The 21,829-nt window shown below is 33.1% G+C and overlaps 1 protein-coding gene and 1 non-coding gene across 4 annotated transcripts; one reads left to right on the top strand and one right to left on the bottom strand.

The window, feature by feature from the left end:
• The first annotated feature begins 6,745 nt into the window (after nucleotides 1-6,745).
• Nucleotides 6,746-10,210, top strand: LOC132040771 (NEDD8-conjugating enzyme Ubc12-like). Of its 3 annotated transcripts, none has more exons than XM_059431446.1 (7): nucleotides 6,761-6,902; nucleotides 8,030-8,129; nucleotides 8,641-8,754; nucleotides 9,395-9,503; nucleotides 9,688-9,766; nucleotides 9,874-9,990; nucleotides 10,067-10,210. In XM_059431446.1, the coding sequence occupies exons 3-7, from the start codon at nucleotides 8,646-8,648 to the stop codon at nucleotides 10,202-10,204; spliced, it is 552 nt and encodes a 183-aa protein (XP_059287429.1). In that variant the 5' UTR covers nucleotides 6,761-6,902; nucleotides 8,030-8,129; nucleotides 8,641-8,645; the 3' UTR covers nucleotides 10,205-10,210. The 3 variants fall into 3 exon arrangements, with proteins under 3 accessions (XP_059287428.1, XP_059287429.1, XP_059287430.1); XM_059431447.1 differs by having other exon boundaries at nucleotides 6,770-6,902; nucleotides 8,047-8,129; XM_059431445.1 differs by lacking the exon at nucleotides 8,030-8,129 and having other exon boundaries at nucleotides 6,746-6,902.
• Nucleotides 10,211-12,436: 2,226 nt separating this feature from the next.
• On the bottom strand, nucleotides 12,437-12,508 carry TRNAK-UUU (transfer RNA lysine (anticodon UUU)). Its single transcript has one exon. It is a non-coding gene; the product is annotated as a tRNA-Lys (tRNA).
• Between the last annotated feature and the right edge of the window lie 9,321 nt (nucleotides 12,509-21,829).

The following is a 21,829-nucleotide window of genomic DNA, read 5'->3' as shown; positions in this document are numbered from 1 at the left end:
GTTAGAGAAAAATTCCTCACATCATATGTATGCCTCGATTTGCTCCTGAAGTAGTAATATTTTAAAAGAGGTTCTAAATTATCATAATTTAGTATGCTTAAGGCACATTCAGATGATTATGTTTCATTCTTGGAGAATGAGAACCTTTGACAAATGCTACAAATACAGATTCATTCCCTAAAGTGAATGTGATGATATTTAATAAAGATTATAAATACACACGTGTTCTTGGTTGTGAAAATATTAAGCCTCACCTCCAGAAAAGGTAGAACAATTGAGTAGAAATATTCTAAATATTTTATTCTTTAATCCTGAAGTATTAAATATTAAAATTTACTCCCGAAGAGGTAAACTTTGAAATTTACTCCCGAAGAGGTAAACTTTGAGATTTACTCCCCAAGTGGTATGACTCTGAAATCGACTCCCGAAATAGTAGAACCTTGAACCTTACTCTCGAAGTAGTAAGAATTTGAAATTTACTCATGAAATAGTAAAATACTTAAACTCTACTCCCGAAGTAGTAAGATTTTGAACTTTACAAGTTCCATTCTCCGAAGTGAAAAGAAAAATATTTACCACAACAAATTGCTTTATGATATTATATATATGGTCTTTTCCTTTTCAATAAAGGACTTAGCATTATGTTTACCTGTGTCGAATTGGAATGGGTTTTGAAAGTATATTGTTTGAGTAATCATCTTTCATGTGGCATTTAACATCTTTATTACTATAGTAAACGAATATGAAGATTAGATCAAATTGCAAGTAATTTTCTAAAAATTACTAATCACATCTAATTGTGGTCGGATTATTATGTCTTTGTTGTAATGGATCAAAATTTATCTTAGATGGATACAGTTGAGTTGAATTAAAAGTGGACTATGCTTTTCACTAAATATTTTGATATTTGTTGTTCTGTCAAGCATAAAAATTAATTGCATTCCTACTTAAATAGTCCACTGTCCCACATACTTTGTTTAGAGCAAATAACAAAGGATGTAAATGTTATTTTGTGGTATGAAGACATTGTCACATGTTCTTTCATAGTCGAAATATGTTAAATATTTTTAATATGAATTATTTCAAGGCAAATAAAATAGATTTTGTAAAATATTTTCTATTATAACCGCATTGATATAGCATGATTAATTTTTATTGATTTCCCTTAAGGAAATAACAAATTCATATATTGTTCTTGACCAAAGATGTAATATTTATGTAGCCATTGCTAAGATACAAAATATTCATATGTTAATAATGAATCTTCTTGAAGGAGATGTTTGAAAAACTGAAGTTTAGAACATAATGTTTACTTTTCATTATTTATGAATGTATTATCTTTAGATGTAAATTCATTTACTATTTTCTTGCATGACATCGGAAAGATCTAATCAAATTTTCTTTCATGACACCAGCAGTGTCTAAGCAATATTTGATCGTACAAAATTAATTAAGGACTTCAGAAGAGCTAACTATTTATCTGAAAGATCATGGCACTAGTAGTGTCCAAAATATGTGATTATGGAGAATAAATTAAAGGCTCCTGAAGAGCTTATATAGTATTATGTCATTCGTTCTAGATTGCAATATACGAAGGTGTTATGATGAAACACACAAGTTGTAGTAAACTCGAAGTTTACTAATGTAAATGTGTCATATTGAAACTATAAATGATTTGAGGATTAAATATCTTCAAAATCATAGTGGGTAAGAAATATGTATGTGAATGGTTACCCTCTTTATTCTCCAAGTTGTACTAAACAAATATAAGCATGATGAAACCACATGTCACGGCAAACCAGAAGTTTATTGGTAAAAAAAATAAAATACAATTCATGTTATAGTAAACCAGAAGTATATTAAAACAAATAGCACATGACATGGTAACATTGAAGTTTACTAGTATAAATATTTCTATTAGTCGGCTTGAGCGATTTGACCATCTCGATTCAAATATGATATGCAGATTGAGTATTTGACATATATTGAAGAACTAGAAGATTCTTCAAGAATTTATCTTTGTTGCTTGTTCTCATGATAAGTTGATTATACTGGCTAATGTTGGGATTGAATTCCCTAAATTCTGTAAAAAAAAAATTATAAAAGGTGGATATGGGCCTGTTTAGCTGTTATGTGATATCTTAAATAGAATGATCAATTAGATGGTCACATGTTCGTTGATTGTCAACCTGCAGTTTGACATTTTCAGAATTACTTGCTCAAAATAATTGAGTTAAGAACACAATTTTCAGATTATGTAATCAAGACAATTCATCTTGATAATGTTGGTTTATATCTAAGCTGGTTTGGCGTTAAATGCCTTATATAAATAGCTAAACCATTGTTTATGAGAACAAAACTTCATGGCTGGTTTGATATATGATTTATTGTATACAACATCACTTTTATGATTCAGAGCAATAAATTATGTTAAATTATCTCCTCATAATTGGTTCAGGTAGAGGAACCAGATATTTCCATCTAACAATTTTTTATGTGTGATATATGATTAATTAATCTATCATGATGCAGAAAGATGGATTCCCCCAAAGAAGAAGGGATATATATTAGTTTTTCTAACATAAGGGGGAGAGAATAAGTAGCTAGGAAATATGTTGTGAATTATCATTAGTATGATCCTCATTCAAAAAGTAATTCAAGTTAAATGCTCGAAGCATTTGCTGACCCAAAACTAGTTTCATATTTTAGCTGCAAAATGCTCCTATTAACATTAATGTCCCTGAAGAACAAAGCATACAACATGCATGAAGCATGATAGATCAATCGGTTCCAAATGAAATAATCCTTGAAAAGGGCGAGGACCAAATGATCAAAATGGTCATAATAAGGAGACAATGTGCTCTTGAAGAGCATACATCATAACACTTTATGAAACCTCATGAGAGGTTTAGGTACCTAAAATAATGAAAGTGATGAGATCAATAAGTTATGTCATATTGCGAACCAATATAAATGATATATTGTCGACGCTATCTTTGGTACAATATAGCGCAATATTAAAATATTACGAGGATCTGAATTCTACGTTTATAAAGCATGCTAAGTGAAATGACGCATTTTGGTAAGTTTCAAGCTTATTGGACCTGCGGTCCAGACAACAGAAAATGTCACACATTTAACTATTAATGGATATTGTCGCATGACAAAATTTATGTAAAAATTATTGAACAATTTTAAATGCCTGAAGTATATACAAGTTCTAAAAATTTATTCATAATTCTTATTTGAATTAAGTTAAGCAAGGTGGTTGCGATTTGATCACCTTAATGAATGTTCACTGATCAAGGGTACACATGACTCTATTTATCCTTAGATTTTTATGAAAATCAGAATATGTTATATTGTTGTGCAAGTTGATGACTTGTATATTATTGAAAACTTTTGAAGAGTTTCCAAAAGCAATAGATTATTGCTGAAAGAAGTTAAAATGAGATACTTACGGAATTCTTTGGTCCTGAAGTGCCATATCTTATACAATTAATGTATTTATATATTTTGTTATGACTATAAGGGATTACAATCATATGATGTTGTTCTACATGATAGTCAAATCATATAAAGATAACATCTGTTTATAAAGCAAGTCAGGAATGCACTTGGAGTGATTTCAACAATATTATATGTAGATGCAATTCTATCCAAAGCCTGAAAAGCAACAACATACATAGCCCAACTAAAGAGAGGATTCATAAAAGGACAAATCATATTTCACCAAAGTTGGTCTTCACACACGATCTTCAAAAGAATGGTGATATCAACGTGCAACATATTCGTTCAAGTGATAATATGACCGATTTATTCATCAGGTCTCTACCAACTGTAACTTTCAAGAAGATGGTGCACAAGACTGAGAGATGAAGATTCAAGTTTTTGGATTGAAGATCTCATCATGGGGAGTTAATACGCGTTGGGTTTTTTGTGTAGGTTTTTAATGAGATAACCAAAAGGCGTATTATTAGATATTGTAATAACTCATTTTTTTTAAATAAAGGTTTAATTGGTAATTTTAGCTAAAAGGAATTTAAAAGAAAAGAAATTCGTAATTAGAATTAAAGAGAAAATAGAAAAGAAGCAATTTAGTGGGCCAAGCCCAAAAAGGAAAAGGAAAAGGAAGGAAAAAAAAGAAAGGAAAAGAGGGGAAAAAAATAAGGGCAATTCGATTGCCCTTCTTTTGGGGTGGTCTTTAAATTTTACCCCTCATATTTGCGGTCTTTAAATTTTGCTTATTTGTGGTCTTTAAGTTTTGCCCTTAAATACCGATCAAGGTAATAAAATAAAAAAAATAATTTCGCTCTCCGCATAAAGTCCTTAAGGAAAAACCAAAGTTATGCCGGAGAGGGCATAACTTTTCCTCAAGGCATAGTTTAGTTATGCCTAATTTTCCTATAAGGAACTATGCAATTAATTATGCTCGTAGTTTTATTTAAGGCAAACTTTTAGTTATGCCTTAAGGAAAAGTTCCGCCTTATGGGGCATACTTTTAGTTATATTTTGAGGACACTTTTAGTTAAGGCATAACTAAAAGTATGCCCCCAAGGCGAACTTTTCCTTAAGGCATAATTAAAGTTTGCAAAATAAAAATTAAATATATGTCTGAAGGCAAAGTAGCGTCCGATAACTTTAGTTTTCCTATATATTGTATGCCGGATCCTCTACGTTCCCCAAGGCCTTGCGAAATTATTTTTTTATTTTATGCATATTCGAACTTGTATCCAAGCCAAGGGCAAAACTTAAAGAACACAAATATGAGGGGCAAAATTTAAAGACCGCCCCAAAAGAAGGGTAATCCGTGCAAAAAAATGAAAAGTAAGACTCTAATCTTTTATTTAAGCTTATTACATAATTATGGGTGAATCTTTTTGGTGAAACTATGGGGATATTTTGAGGAATTGAGAAAGTTTAGCTCTAGGGTTCTTCAATCAAAATCATTGATTTGAAAGGGCAAATAGCGTCGATTCTTCTATATATCGTTGGAATCCTCTAAGGCCTTCCCGAAAACACATGCCTTGTCGGGTTTTGAACACATTGACCGAGGGCGTTTCCGTCCTTTAAAATTTGACTTTAACAGCTTTAAGCTCTAAAATATATAAATGGTTTACCCTAAGGGTTTTGACCATTCTAAATCCATTTTTGTGTAGTTTGAGGCAATCCGGAGACTCGAGAACATAGTTTTGATTTATTGGGAAGTGTGTTTGAATTGTGAATTTGAGGTAAGTGAGACTTTAAGCTTTGGGTACTTGCTTTTCAAAATCCGTTTTAAAAATATATTTTGTTTGCCTGGTCCATGTGTTGGGGCGAGCGTGTGCTTGGCAGAATCGGTGGTCCTTAAGCGGCCCCGCATATACTTTATTTTCAAATAATCTAAAACTCTCTTTATAAATTGTTTTGTGATGTGATATAAGTGTGTTATGATTTGTGTATGGGGATTATATCATTGTGTATGCTTCCTTAGCATTGTGTATGTTTTCTTGATGATATTGGGGCATTGTGTATGCTTCCATTAGCATTGTGTATGCTTCCCGACATATTTGGCACATTGTGTATGTTGTTGTGGATTCATGGTGTTGATTAATTCTTTAAACGCCGTTTATGACAGTCCTTAGTGTAAATTGTGTTGAGATATATAATATACTTGATAAACAAAATGGTTTGGGACTTGGTTGCTATTATATAATGATATATTCATGTGCGTAATATTTTGTGCTTGTTGTGTGTGTTGTATTTTCTAACACTTACTCCGTGGGTATTTAAAGTGACGGTCGATATATTGGGTTATATTTATGTATAACGCATATATATATATATATATATATATATATATATGGTAATTGAAGATTTCGTGAGTGGATTACTCGTTGCGAGGTGAGCCACCGCATTGTTCGTGGAGGCAAATGCATTTCAACTTTATCTAGTTTATTTCTAGTTATTTTTTTATTTTTGGGTTTACATGCCCGACACTCAAACTCATGTAACTCGTTAGATGCTCCATGGTCTTAGCGTGGGATGTGGGCTGGAGATTCTTTTTATCTTAGCGTTGATTGATTTTCATAAATCGATTATGGATTTAGTTGGCGACTATTTCGCATTTTTATCATTAATAACATTGTTGGACCTGCACTTATTTTCTTTTAGTGCTTTCGTAAATGATTAAGGGTATGATATATGGTTCGCCTGGCGGGTGGTGTTTGCTGGGTGCCAATCACGTCTAGCGGGTATTTTGGGACGTGACAGATATGTGTACTCTTTTTCCTTCACTAGATTTTTCCCACTGAGTTTTTTCTAATAAGATTCTAATGAGGCATATTATCTATAAAATAGACATCCAAGGAGGAGTGTTATAAATATTATTTATTATTGTGGATGTCTATCTTTAGGAGAAAAATTAGGATTAGTGACTTTGGGATCGAATCAGTTTTTCCCTATAAATATAGAGATTCTCCTTCATTGTAAATTCATCCATGAAGAGAAATAAGAACTTTTTTCTCTCTTTCTCTATAAATATTCTTGCTTTAATTAATTATTTTATAACAGTAGGCTTTTTTTAAAGCCGCCTGATATTTTTATAATTAAAACATTGCTAAATGATTTTTTTTAAAAAATTTATCAGAAAAAAGGATATATTTACACATTTTCTAAAGAATGATAAATATGCTCTAAATCGCAAAATTGAGAGTTATATTTTCATCTTTTTTTCCTATATTTTTTTGGTAAACTTGGTACAAATTATGTCAAAGGGGTATCCAAGTATTTAGCCTTTCTATAAAGTAAACTTGCTTTCAGTGTCCTTTCCTTGTCAGATTCTCTTCAACTCCATTTCTCTCATCAATTCTTGAAAATCATTCCAAATCCTTCAACCTTTTTGCAGATTCTCACTTGAACAGGTTAACACAATCTTGATATTTCCTTGAACTACTTGCTTCTAGTTAACTATATACAAGTCTTTTATGTGTTTTTCATTTTTGTTTCCATGTTTTGTTATTACCCAGATCATGAAATTTATTAGATTATTGTTGGTTGTTCTTTAATTTGAACCCCTTTTGATAAAGTTAGTGTTTTTTTCAAGAGTTTTCTCCATAAATTATGGTTCTTGGCTGTGTGTTTAACTTAACTGCTGTTGTTGTTAACTTTTAAGTTTGGGTAGTGAAAAATGTGCTAGTTTGGAGAACCTTTAATTTTGCCTTATAGTATTGGAATGAGAAGAGTCTAAATAAAGTGGAATGGATAGAAATGATTCATGTAGCCGACCTGCTAGTCCTTCAGAGTTATTTGCTTTTGTACAACAACAACATACCCAGTAAAATCCCACAAGTAGGGTCTGTGGAGAGTGGAGGGTAGAATGTACGCAGAGGTTACCCTGCCGTTGTGGGGGTTGAGAGGCTGTTTCTGAAAAGTTATTTGCTTTTGTGAATCTCCTAAATTTGACTTGTGTTTTGTTAACATTTAAGCATTATTAGATGTTGGTTACCTGTTTGTGATCTTGTTTTTTCGGCCCGAATAAGTGTTTGAAGTTACCATTGTTGTTTTCGCAGTTTAATTGCTCTAGTTCTGTTAAAGTTAGAGTATTTTCTTGCTTCTTTCCAAAATAATGCTGTTATACATAAAAACAGAAAAGGGCAAACAATTCCAAAGTTTAGGTGGTATTGAAATAAAAAATCAAAGATGTTTTTCTGCTTTAAAACTCTGAAGAGTTATCAACATTTTGTGGACACATTGTTTGATATGAAAAGAAATGATTTATATAATTCAATTCTTACATGTGTGGGATAGAAGTTGTTTCAAAGACTTAAATTCTCTAGATTTGTAGCTAAGAGCAGAATAAGATAGAAGTGTATACCAACTAGCTGAAATTAAGGGTCAGTTGATTTTGTTACATTTTGAATAGTGATTAGTATTTAATGTTTGTGAAGATGCCTTTTATCTTGATTAGAGACTTTTATATCTCTATAAGAATAAATGTGAGATTCATAGAACCTTTAGTTCAAGAGAACTAATTTGCCTTATTATTCAGTATTGGAATTAGTGCAGCCAAAGGCTCATTTGGGGCCGCTTAAACCCGGAATCTCAAAGAAGCTCAAGCTAGGCGCTTTATTTGCAGGCAAGGTACTAAGGCGTGCACCTCATTGCCCATAAGTTCTATCTTGAATAGATCGGTAAAAAAAAATAAAAAAAAAATAGATTGGTACTTAAAAATAATATGATTGGCAAATAAATTTATTATTGTTAAGGAAGTCATTATGAATGAAGTTACTACTTTTTCTTGCATTACATAGATATTTTTATTGTTTTCTTCGATATGCCTTTTTATCTAAAGCCTACATATATACTCTTTAATTGCTCTTAAAGCACCGATAGACCTGGAGCGTTTTTTAACGCTTCTCGCCTTTGACAGCAGTGATTGGAATGAAATGGACTTAAATAACGTGGAATGATACAAAATATTTATATTCTTGAACCCAAATACTTTGCGATGGATGCTTTGTTGATATCTTACGACTGCAGAAAATATTACATACTTACGTGTTGTTCTTATTACTTAAAAATGAAAAGATGGAGAAGACCCATTTTTCATCTTGTAATTCTTTATCATGGTTTAATGTGATGCATTTTTTCTTTTTGTAGGGACCATGATTAGGTTATTTAAAGTAAAGGAAAAACAGAGAGAGCTTGCTGAAACTGCTAATGGAAAGCCACCAGTTAAGAAACAAAGTGCAGGAGAGTTGCGTCTTCATAAAGGTGTCCTTTTCTTTCCCCCTTTCATTGTAAAATCTTCTTAATCAAATATGTAGTTTAACCATTTAGTTTCCTGCAAGATATTTAACCTATTGCCTTCTGCATGCCTATTTGATCTGCTAGATTTTCAGTTTCAGCTGCATGTTTACGTTCCTTGATAGATCTTTCATGTAAAAGTTCCTGATGAAATGGTGTTCTTTGGTTATAATTTAAGACATGAGAAGTTGTGGTCCATAACATGAGCCAGTTTGATACTATGAGAACACGTGGCAGTGTAGAATCTTCCAAATGTTACATGATCCTTTGAAGGGTCATAGGTTATCTCGGTAGGCTGAAACAATGGAAAGTTAAGAGAGAATGTAGTACTTCCTGATAAAAGAACAAGTAAAAGAAAACAGAGAATGTAGTACTTTACTAGAGGGATGAGTGTCGTTGCTCTCAGTATCTCACAAACACCGCTACAATGATTGTATCAGTTCCTTCCTTCATTTGCCCCCTTCGCAGCAATTCATCATAGAATGTTTTCCCTTATTCAAAATAATAGGGATTCATTAGTACTCTTTGTTCTGTGTGTTTGTTTTCTCAGACTATTTCTTCGTCTTATATTGTTTTCCACCAATAAGATTTATCTTGTTACCTGTAGATATCAGTGAACTAAATCTACCCGAAACGTGTAGCATATCATTCCCTAATGGAAAAGATGACCTCATGAACTTTGAAGTCACCATTCGGCCTGATGAAGGATATTATATGTAAGTAGTCATGTTGAACTATTCTCTCTCTCTTTCAATAGAGTAAAAAGTTTACTTCGACTTGGATATGCCTTTCTGCTTTCATGGAAATTTGGTGCACTTCAAGTTACTCCTGATAACATGTATCGTATTATTTGTTCTTTGAACATGTATCGTATTATTTGTTCTTTGCCCCTGTATCCAGGGGTGGAACTTTTGTCTTCTCTTTCCATATTTCTCCTATGTATCCTCATGAGGCTCCAAAGGTCAAGTGCAAAACGAAGGTGGGTAATGGTTTATAGCTTTTCTTTTTGACTCTCTTTTAATTTCTCTAAGAATGAATTTAGACTCCTATTGCTTATCATTAGCACTAGTAACTTGGATTTTGCAGGTTTACCACCCGAATATCGACTTGGAAGGAAATGTGTGTCTCAACATTCTTCGAGAAGACTGGAAACCTGTGCTCAACATCAACACAATAATATATGGCTTATATCATCTGTTCACGGTATTTTATTACCATTCTGGTTTAGTGTTATTTACGCTCTACTTTTAGTTGGTAGTTAGAACTTCCGATTCTGCAGGAACCAAATCATGAGGATCCCCTCAATCATGACGCGGCTGCTGTCTTGAGAGACAACCCGAAGATGTTTGCGTCCAATGTTAGAAGGGCAATGTCTGGAGGATATGTAGCGCAAATGTTCTTCCAACGCTGCACCTAGCATTTTCACATGTGGTCATTGTGAAAAAGATTTGGGGTGCAAAATGTGATTAGATTAAGTAAACTTAAACCTGAGGAAAGTTTAAACCTGAAGAAAGTTTTTTGTATGATAGAGTGAACTTTGGTTTTTTGTATGATAGAGTGAACTTTGCAACAACTCATGCAAGAAAGACTAAAGTTGTAGAGACTTCTACTTGGATGAATTTTATGTACAATTTGATTGTGATGGGTATGTCCTCACTAACTTCTCTATGGGAGATTTAAGCCTATGATAGAATTGCATATGATATTTAATTATCTACTGTTCAGATCTTATTACGTTATTTTAATAATAAAAATATATTCAAATTCGAACATTTTAGTCCAATTTGAGCCTTAGCATCCTTATTATGTCTATCATAACATCAGACGAATCTTGATTTGGTGGATTGAAGTTGGTTCTAGCAAAATATGTCTTGATATGGTGAATTCAATTTGATTTTAGGTGCAATAGAATTATTAAACAACAAGGACGCTCATCGTACTTATTTAAAAATAAATAAAAGAATACATCCGATCATAACCTATTTTTAAATGATGCTGATAGATTTCGAACCCGATTAGAAAGAAGAAAAATAAAACAAAAATAATCTAAAATAGAATATTACATTTTCCTAATCGTATAATTTTTTCAAAATATTGTATGGTTATATATTCGAAGGCTCTTTTGCTTAGCTTTTGAAGATGAGTTTCTAAAATTCGCTAAAGAGATTCAAAATTTTAACTTTTTTTTTAAAGTAAAATACATATCTAAATATGATTTTGACTTTCAAATACTATTTATTTAACTTAAACTTTAGAAACTCACTTCTCTTTTTCAAATTTTAACCAAATTTATGTCATGCCATAAAGTGACAATCTCATACTGTAGACTTGAAAAAGATGTCCATGAGAAGAAAAAAAGAGCATTAATCTCCCAGGCAAATAATTGAATATTGCCTACGTGGCAGTTTTTTATTGGCAGGTTGACTGCTTAAATAACCGAGTAGACAACTCTGCTAACAAATCATTTGCAGCAGAATTAAAAAAAAAAAAAAAAAAAAAAAACAAGTGAAAGATAAAAGAAAGAATTGTTCCCCACCCACAATGCCATAATCCCACAGCCACGAGAAGTAATGCATGTGCTCGATTTTGTACAATTACTTTAATTGTTATTTTATTATAGTTATTATATACTGCTTCCATATTTGCGTTTAAGTTGTTTTATGGGTTCCTTTTCCGTTTTAAATATTTTTCATTTTTGGATTTGTTTGTTGATTAATATATTCCGATTTCAACTTTTTCGTTAGATTCCTTTTTGGCACCCCAACAGTAGTTCCATCATCAACAAAAGGAATCTAACGAAAAAGTTGAAATCGGAATATATTAATCAACAAACAAACCCAGAAATGAAAAATATTTAAAATGGAAAAGGAACCCATACAACAACTTAAACGCATATATGGAAAATATTTGATGATGAAAACAATACCTTTTTTAGTCTTTAAATTGATGTTTAGGGGGAAATGATTTTTAGGAGTAAATGCGACATGAAAAACCTAGGGTTTCTAATGAAGTTGAAGTCGGTGGCACGAGAGAGAGAATGTGTGCATGTTTAGGGGGAAATGATTTTTAGGAGTAAAAAAAAATGTTGAGTCCGTATAATTTTGATTTGAAAAAAAATTATATTCGGTCGGGTCATTAAGTTGGAGGGTAAAAAATTATTTTGGGGGGAGCGGGGGGGGGGGGGGGGGATGGGGTGGGCTTCTAGGATGATGCCACGTGGCAGCCGTTTAACATAAAGAGTATATACCTGGATCATAGTATAACGGTAGATAATTGGCTTCACAAAGTATAACGAAAGGTATGGATGAACTATTTCCCAAAGTTGAGGGATAATTTTGGCCCTTTTTCGAATAAAAAAATGTCATTCTTTTTTTAACTGACTAACAAAAAAAATGTGTCATATAAATTGAGACGGGGGAGTATAACTTTTGATTTGATTTAAAATGAAACTTGAGATGATAATTTATAAACTGTGTATCTAAGTTGTAGCATGCACTATTTTTATTTGTAACGTTTTAAAATATTTGATATCATTTGCTTAAGAAATAACTGATGTCTCGCAGGTAAGATGAAGGTGGAGTATGAAAAAACAAATGCCGAAATAATTTTTTAACTTAAGAAATACCTAAATAATGCCAAAAATGTATGACGCCGTCTGTGGGGATCGAACCCACGACCACGTGGTTAAAAGCCACGCGCTCTACCACTGAGCTAAGACGGCCATTTATAATTTATAGTCTTCTAATTTAATTAGTTCAAAAATTTAGAAAACTTTTCTTATTTCAAACAAATCTTAATATATTTTTTCTGCATTAATTTTAAAGAGAACAACTTATTGAGACTGGCCACACGAGCAAAACGTGTACTCAGACTTAAAAAAAAAAAAAGTCAAGAAACACATGAAGTGGAGCCCTAAACACCAAAAATAGAAAAAAGAAAAGGGAAAAAATCAAAAGCATTAAGCATTGTCATTAAGGTAATTACAGATCAGTATCTTAATATTTGAACTTAAAGTAAGATACTAAAATGTATTTCAAGTGAAGCTCTTGTTTCTACTCACAAATTTTTATCTTTGACAATATTTTCGTAAAGTGAAGTTCATATCTAAACTTAACTTTAATTTTGACTTCAGCTTTAAATAAATATTATTTCTCCATTCCAAATAAATGAACTTTTAGAGTATGACATGCCCCTTAAGAAAGTTAATTAAAGACATTAATTAAAGGATAATTTGTCAACATAATCCTTTTGCTTCTTTCGAACGTTTCTTAAAATAAGAGATAGTCAATATTGAATTTCTTGAAAGTCCTATTAAAGAGAAGGGTAAGTTTTAAAAAATGTTAATGCATCTCTGGACTTTGAAAAATTCATTTATTTTGGGTCATAAAAAAAGTATCGGAGATTCATTTATATTGAAATGGAGGCAGTATATTTCAAATTTAACTAAATAAGTAGACCCCTACCATAAAATCATAAATGTAAAAGAATCCATAAAGTCATCACAATTTGAAGGAGAGAAAATACCCTTTTTGGGTTAACGTGTATCAATACATTAAAAGAAAATTACCTATTGAACTTCTCTTATATGCTTGATCGAAGCTTTAGTAGATAGCCATTTTTCTTTTAGAAGATTGCACGTGAGACTTTCGCCTCATACGAGATCGAAATTTTAGTAGATAGCCATTTCTTTTTTAGAGAATCGCATGTGAGTATTCCTCCTCATATGAAGAAAACCGCACGTGAGACGCACGTGAGACTTTCCCCTCATATGAGAAAATCCGTACGTGAGGCTTCCGCCTCATACGAGAAAGATCGTACGTGAGACTTCCGCCTCATATGAGAAAAAATGCACGTGAGCTCATACTGGAAAAAACGCACGTGAGACTTCCGCCTCGTACGAGAAAAAACGCACGTGAGACTTTCGCCTCATACGACAAAAATTTCACGTGAGACTTCCGCCTTATACGATTCTGTCATGCGCTTCCATCATTAGTTTTGACATTAAACCACTGCATTTTCACTCGGGACTCTAGAATCTTATTAGGGAAGCTTATAAATATCTTATTAGCTTTCTAATTGTATTAAACATATTAGTAATGAAAGTTTGCTTTAGCTCAACGATAAAGTTGTTAATGTGTGACCTATAGGTCAAAATCAACCACTAATGCAGAGTATACTGGCCACATCACACTTCATTGAGTGCAACCACAAAATTTGATGACTTGGGTCATAATATGTATTTTTATTCAACCAATTTGACTTATCAAATCTCGATCTAATTTGCCCATTTTGATCCTCCAAATTTTTCTTTCACAACTTTATAGTTGAATGATCAATTTATATGTAGAGTCGGTCAAACATAACACCTTGATTTGATTGGTAGCACATGCAAATCCCAGATTTAAAATTTATGGGCTTCTACAGCAACTCAAAATATTATATAAAAATAATTTCGTTCACAATAAAATATGTATAGATATTTAGTCTATTTCTTTTATACACACACACACAGGGTCCCTAATAAAGTTAATGGGTCCCCATGAGCCCCCACAATATGTGCTAGATCCGTTGCTGATTAGTACTTATAAATATACTAGATGGTGGGTGGCCCTGCACTGCACGTGCATATGCTCGTACTTTGCATGAATGTCAAATGCATCGTACACCGAGCTACCCTTTTATCTATTACAAGTCTTAATGCTAACAAAAGAAATTCAATTCTAACACTCGGAAGGACATAATGTTATTTGATATATTCTTTAGTTTTGCATTGGTTTAGACAGTGAATATACATAACTTAATTTTATTTTTCTTTAATATTTAGTCATGTAATTAATATTTATTAGTGGTACTTATTTTAGCATGACTACTTTTAGATTATGATCATTTTCATTATGGCTTATTAATTAACAATATATGTTTATGTGATTTCATATTTTAGTACAATGTCTTCACTCATCTCACATTTTGTGTTATTTTCTTCAAAAATACCTTAATTAGATATTTGTATCATACTATGACTAAAGAAATATTTGAAGCACCAGTTATATGTTTTGTATGAAGACTTTACAAGAAAAAATCAAAAACCCGATAAAACCAAAAAAATATGGGGAAAAAAACCCAAGGTTGAAAAACCCAAGGTTGAAAAACCCAACTTTTATTAGTTTGGTTTGGTTCATAAAGTTAAAAACCCAATAAAATTAGTTTTGTTTAGTATTTGAAAAATCCGAACCAACTCGATGCATGCACAACCCTATTACCATCTATGGTCTAAGAACGTTTAAAATTGTATAATTTCCAATAGTAGAAAAAATATATATATAAGCAATTGAGATGTTAATACAAAGTGGTAAAGCCTAGTATGTTTCATTTTATATTTACATTTGTCCGTTCTAAAACATTTATGTAGTTACAAAAAATTTCATTACTATTCCAATTTGATCCGTGATGACATATTACTATACAGTTGAAATTGTATGTTGCAATCCACAAGATTAATAAACTTATTTTTTTTCAAAAGGTAATTAGAGGTATTCCTTAAAATTAGATAAATTAAACTTATTAAATACAGAAATTAATAACTTAAAATTAAATAAATTAATACTTCTAATTATTAAATACAAAAATATATCATTATTTTTAGAACAAACTAAAAGAAAAATGTGTCACACAAAATTAGGACAAAAGAAATAGCATACAACTAAATAAGGTAAGTGCCAACAGGTAAGTAATCTTAGGACTAAGTTAGATTATACTTGATTGTGTAAAATGTTTATTAATAGTATGCACTTTATTAATAAGTAATGTTAGGACTAAGTTAATTGTATATTGAATGAAGCTAAGCAGGGCATCACCAACCTGTCAAAAGCTTAAATTTCTGTTTGATGGGTCCCAAAGTTGCAACAAACTCCCACACACTTTTTCCAACCGTTTCTTCTTCACTTACTACTCTAATTGCACTACACTAAGCTATTGCAAATTTCCATGATTTAAAGCCATTGAATAGACACACACTCTCACTCTCTCCAACTATATAGAGCCCCTTAGGATGTGCTTATAGCTTATAAGCCAAAAGTCATAAGTCAGGAATTTTAACTTATGACTTTGCCTTATTTTTATTGTTTTGGTTTAAAAACAGGTGTTTCAAAACACTTTTTTTTAATCTTACCCAAACACTACAAAAGTGATTAAAAGTTATTTTGGCTTAAAAACACCTAAAATAAGTCAGTCCAAACAGGTTCATACTTTTTTTTGTCTCAAAATGCTTGTCGTGCTTACTAAAAATATCTATCTCATTTTTTTTTTTTATCATTTAAAGTTCAAAACAAAATTAATTTGTTTCCCCACTTGTCCTTACTAGTAATTTGCTTTTGAAGACAACAAATTAGGGGTGGGCATTGCATGGTAGATACGGATTACTAAACCGAAATCGAAATTTTCTATACCGTGGTTTCGGTATTATGGTATTTGGTATGATATTTGGTATGCATTTTGTTATATCCCGTATTTTTGTACGATGAATTATTCGTAAGCTAATCGATATAAGTCCGAGGACAAGATTATTTTTGGATATGCGACAAGGACTTTTAATCCCCGATTTTAATTAGTGCACGATTTGCGTATAAATTTCAAATAGCATAGAAATATTAGTGGAGATTAGGATTAATTAACCATGATTAGATTATTAAGTGGGGATTAGTGATTAATTAAGATTAATTAAGTTAATTAGACCACTAAGTGGGCCCCACAAAATGTGGCTGAATCTGATTGGTGCTTGGTTGAGTGGGACACATGTCATTGTGGCTGGTGGAATATAAAAGCTTGGTGGATGACTCATTAATCACTTCATCTTCATAATTCACCTTCATCTTTACAAATTGTTGAAAGAATACTCCTAATTGACCCATGGCCATGGCACTTACCATGGCATTCACAACCAACTCCAAATGAAAAAGGAAGAGAATTATAAATCCCTATTGTGTTCTAAACATTCAAGGAGGCAGCCAAAGCTCACGGCCAGCCAATATGGTGAAAGGACGGGAATTTTGATTCCATAAAAGTGTTCTAAATGTTCCAAGGAGGCAGCAAGATTAGAAGTTAAAGTTGAAGAAGGTGAAGTGGGCAAATGGTGCAAGTTATTGTAGGGCTGTCCTAATTAAATTGAGGTAAGATTTCTTCTTTTGTCATGAAATTGGAGTTAATGATGTTGTAATGGAGAGATCAATTTGTATTAAGTGAAGTTGGAAGTAAGAAAATTGCATGATTGGTATTGGCATTGAAATGGACAGAAATGGAGTTGTTCAAATTAGGTTGGGTTTGATTGTTGTTATTGTTATTAATATTATGGATTATGTGTTAAAAGTGAAGGAATTATATATGTTAATGTTAAGGTTCCGTTTGGGCCGTGTTGGGGCTGTTCTAATCTAAAAATGGTGGATTAATTTCGATTAATGTTGTCGTTATTGTGGTCGTTGACTATATGATGAAAGTGAAGGAATTTGATATTGAAAGTTATAGTTGTATTGTATTGAGAACGATCTGGTTCGGTTGCGTTGTCGTTTTGTTAAATCGAGGACTAAGTGTAGTAAGATCATGCATTGTGTTGTAATTGTTGGACTATTATAAGGTCGTTTCAATGAAGTGTTATGGCTATAGATTATTAAAAATAACTTGAATATGTCGTAGTCGTTATGTTAACGATTAGTGAATGTTGTAATGTGTGGGGCGATTTGGAATGTTATGCGAACATTTCGGAGTATTCTTGAATCTTGTTTTGGCTAGTCTTGATATAGTACTTGAACGTGTGGTTATGGATGTTGATTTGGTCGTTTCATAGTTGGCTTGAATGTGAGGGAAATGAACAATATAGGGGAAATGCCGCCCAATTTTCTAGAAGTAAGCTACTAACGTCGAAATACATTTTAAACCTTTCAGTAGCTTAACTATAGTTCTTAACGTCTTAATATAGGCTGAGACACTTCGGGCAGCGTATACGTATTGTATCACGGATAAGCGATAAAGGTATGTAAAGCTATCCCTTCTTTCTTTTTAGCATGATCTATGTGAGACAAACAAATAATGAATGTATAAACTCCAAAGAAGCTCCTATTCTTAGAGACACTAGGATGGCTAATGTTCTTGATTTTCCGAAGCTATTTCATTATGTCTTGATACGTGTCTATGATTCCAGAATTCCTACTTGATATACTCCATAATGACATTCGAGGGGTACTAGACATGACTGTTGTCTTTGATTCTCAAATGTTAGTTCATTCTAATTATTCTATTGAGTCTCAGATGATGATTTAGTTTGCATATGGTTGCTCACTACTCTGCTCGTGCATCTTTGTTATTATATCTTTCACCGAGTCCCGAGCCGGTATGTTTTCGTGCACGCCACCGCATTGTTCACCGAGTCCCTCACTAGAGGGCGGGTACGGATATATATATGATATGATGATATGATGATGTGATGATAGCACCGAGTCCCATGATGGGCCGGACATGGTATACATGTATACGACTTATTCACCGAGTCCACAATGGGTCGGATATGGTATATGATATAGTTATGCATGACTTTCATTTCATATGGTACAGGTACAGTGATTTCTTGATTGTCATACTTGGCTCCTGTAATCTATTTCGCTTATGATCTTTCTTATCGTATTTCATGCTTTATATACTCGGTACATATCTCGCATCGACCCCCTTTCTTCGGGGGGGCCGCGTTTCACGCCCGCGGTACGGATACTCGATTTGGTGATTCTCCGGCCAGAGAACTTCTACTCGGTGTTTGGAGAGCTCCATTATTCCGGAGCCTAGACTATTTTGATACGGATCTTTTGATGTAGATTTATGTTTATCCAGGGTACGGCGGGGGCCACGTCCCGTCATATTTCACTATCGATACTCTTAGAGGTCCGTAGACATATGTGTGGGTCGTATATGGATGTTGTTCCAACCTATCTCAAAATGACTTATTTTTGGGATGTTCCCGTACGTAGTGGCAAGCATTGTCGCTTGCGTATATATTTTGGGATGTTCCCGCACATAGTGGCGACCTTGTCGGCTCGCGTATTGTGCTTTCTGATTAGTCGTGACTCCTCGGGAGACAAGTTATTATGATATATGACATTCTGAGATAACGTCTTGTTTTTGCAAAGTTTCCATATTGTCCTTAGTTTCAGTCTATTATATCTAACAGGTATGTTTACGAGTGTCCAGCTCGGGCACTAGTCACGGCTTACGGGGTTGGGTCGTGACAAAAGTGAGTATCGAGCGCCATCATCCTCGGAGTGCCTACGGGCCGTGTCTAGTAGAGTCTTGTTTATCGGTGTGTTGTGCACCACATCTATAGCGAGAAGCTACGGGACATTTAGGATGTTACCTTTCTTTCATATCTAAGATCGTGCGATAGAGCCAAGCCATAGAAATGAGATTCCCGATACTAACCCTTGATTTTAGCGGAAGAACTAAGATCGACGGAAGAGAGTGATCGATGATATTGTAAGTTGTAAAGTACACAGGTAAGCAATGGTACGAAAGATGTGTGTCGGGCAAGGTATTTGAAGTACGATTGAAATGTAAAGTTGAAGATCGAAAGGGAAAGTAAACAGGAAAGTATAACAGGTGCAGTTTGAGTTGGACATACGAGGTAAGTTCATTATTTTCATCCGTTGTTGATATCGGAGCCCCGTGTGGGCGTGATATGATATATATATATATATATATATATATATATATATATATATATATATATATATATATATATATATATATATATTCTGCGTGCGAGTTTTGAGATAGTGAGAAATACAGAGGAAACTCTGCCAAAATTTTCCTATAAATAAAAAGAGAATGAGATATAGGTTTGTAATATGTCTTGAAAGGTTGTGCCAATAGTAATGATAGGATTTGACTAAGTTGCTAGTACGGTACGATCGACCTTGAGAAATAAGTTAATTCTTTGAATTGATGGTAATAGTAGTTAGGAGGTCTATATCAATATGGTAAAAAGAATTTGGAAAGGGCTTGTGATACTAAGAGGTGATTTAGAAAAGGCGTAAAATCTTGATAGAGTGTTATATTAAGATACACCGATTTGAATTGATAAAAAGCGAGGATAAATTATGACGAGTTTATAGTTAAAAGAAGTAATAGTATGATTAAGACAAGAGTACAGAGGAAAAAGAATTGTGACGGATGTGAATGTATTGATAAGACAGCTTGTGAGATATTAAGGATAAGATTGACCAGAAAGGGTAAAAGGTTAAGAAGTGTCACACTATAGGATTGATTATGAACAGGATATAATGTGAATATAATGAGTGTTATGTCCCGTATTTTTGTACATTGGAATATTTTAAGCTAATCGAGATAAGTTCAAGGACAAGATTATTTTAGGATATGAGATAGAGACTTTTAATCCCCGATTTCTAAATTAGTACATGAATTGCCTATAAATTTTAATTGGTATAGAAATATTAGTGGAGATTAGGGATTAATTAACCATGATTAGATTATTAAGTGGGGATTAGAGATTAAATTATTATTAAATCAGGTCACTAAGTGTGCCAAGTGGACCCCACTATGGCATGGCCAAATACGATTGGCCACACCATAAGTGGGACATGTGTCACTTATATGTCTTTGCGTATATATGACCAAGTGATGACTAATTGAGTAATATCCTTCAAATTCATCTTTCATCAAAACAAAAGCTAGAGAGAGAGCTCCGACCATGGCGCGACTCGCGGCCGTATGGCTGTGCTAATTGAGCACTTGTCCTTGATCCAAAAACAAATTTTCTAAGGTGTTCCTATCACTTAAGGACCTATAGCAACGTGAATTTGAGCATTTGGGGCAGCAAGAACACTTGCGATTTTAATTCACTAAATTCAGCAAATTATGGAGCCAAGTTGTTAAGGTAAGGTTTAATCTTCTTTTACATGTTTTTAGAGGTGGTTTGGACTTGTTGTAACTTGGTAGATATGAATTGAATCCATGGAATTATGTGTGTTGATGTTGAGATGTTGTTAGGCCGTGTAGGAGGCTGTTTTGATTAGGCATGGTGAATTAATTTTAAGTAATGTTATGGTTGTTGTTGTCACGGATTGTGTGATGAGAATGAAGGCATCAAAATGGTTAAAGTTGAAGTTGAATTTGTTTTGTGGGCTGTTGTAAGGATTATGGTGATATTAATGTAGTTTTCTTGCATATGAATGAGTGATGTAGTTGTCGTGTGGTTGCTGGTATATTTCACTAAATTAGATGAAAAGATTGTATGAAATAACGTATAAGAAGCGTATGTGGTTTGCTTGGTGTATTCGTAGATGTTCGTGAGATTATCGGGCATCTTTTCATGTTGTAATTAAAACTATTTTGGACATGTTGTTATTCTTGTTGAATTGGAAGATTAAGTATAGTTAAGATTATACCTTGTGTTGTTGTATTGGTTGGGCTGTTATAAGATCGTTTCGATGAAAATGTTATGACTATGGATCATTAAGAATGGCTTGAATATGTCGTAGTCGTATGTGGATTATTATCGAATGTTGTAAAATGTGGGCTGTTGGGAATGCCATGCGGGCTGTTCGGGTGTTCTCGAATCTTGTCTTGATTAGCCTCAACATAGTACTTGAACGTGTGGTTGTTGATGTTGACTTGGTTATTGTGTAGTTGGTTGAATATAAAGGAAACGCCGTCTAATTTGCTAGAAATGAGCTACTAACGTTGAAATACGTTTTGAACCTTCCCGTAGCTTAACCATAGTTCTTGACGTCTAATATAGGTTGAGACTCTTCGGGCAAAGATATACGTATTGTGTTACGGATAAACGTTAAAGGTATGTAAAGCTATCCTTTCTTTCTTTTGGCATGTCTTAGATATAAGTGACGTATGATATGAGCTTTGGGGTAATTTTATTCATAAGTTCCGAGTGTGATTCATGATCCTTATTCACTTCTTAATGTTAGAACTCTTAAGGTAATTGAGCTATTGCCTCTCAAGTCTTCTATACGTTGGATAGTAGTCGGTATGT

This window comes from Lycium ferocissimum, chromosome 12, assembly GCF_029784015.1.
Source record: "Lycium ferocissimum isolate CSIRO_LF1 chromosome 12, AGI_CSIRO_Lferr_CH_V1, whole genome shotgun sequence".
Taxonomy (NCBI): domain Eukaryota; kingdom Viridiplantae; phylum Streptophyta; class Magnoliopsida; order Solanales; family Solanaceae; genus Lycium; species Lycium ferocissimum.
This window is presented reverse-complemented; position numbering and strand designations above follow the sequence as displayed.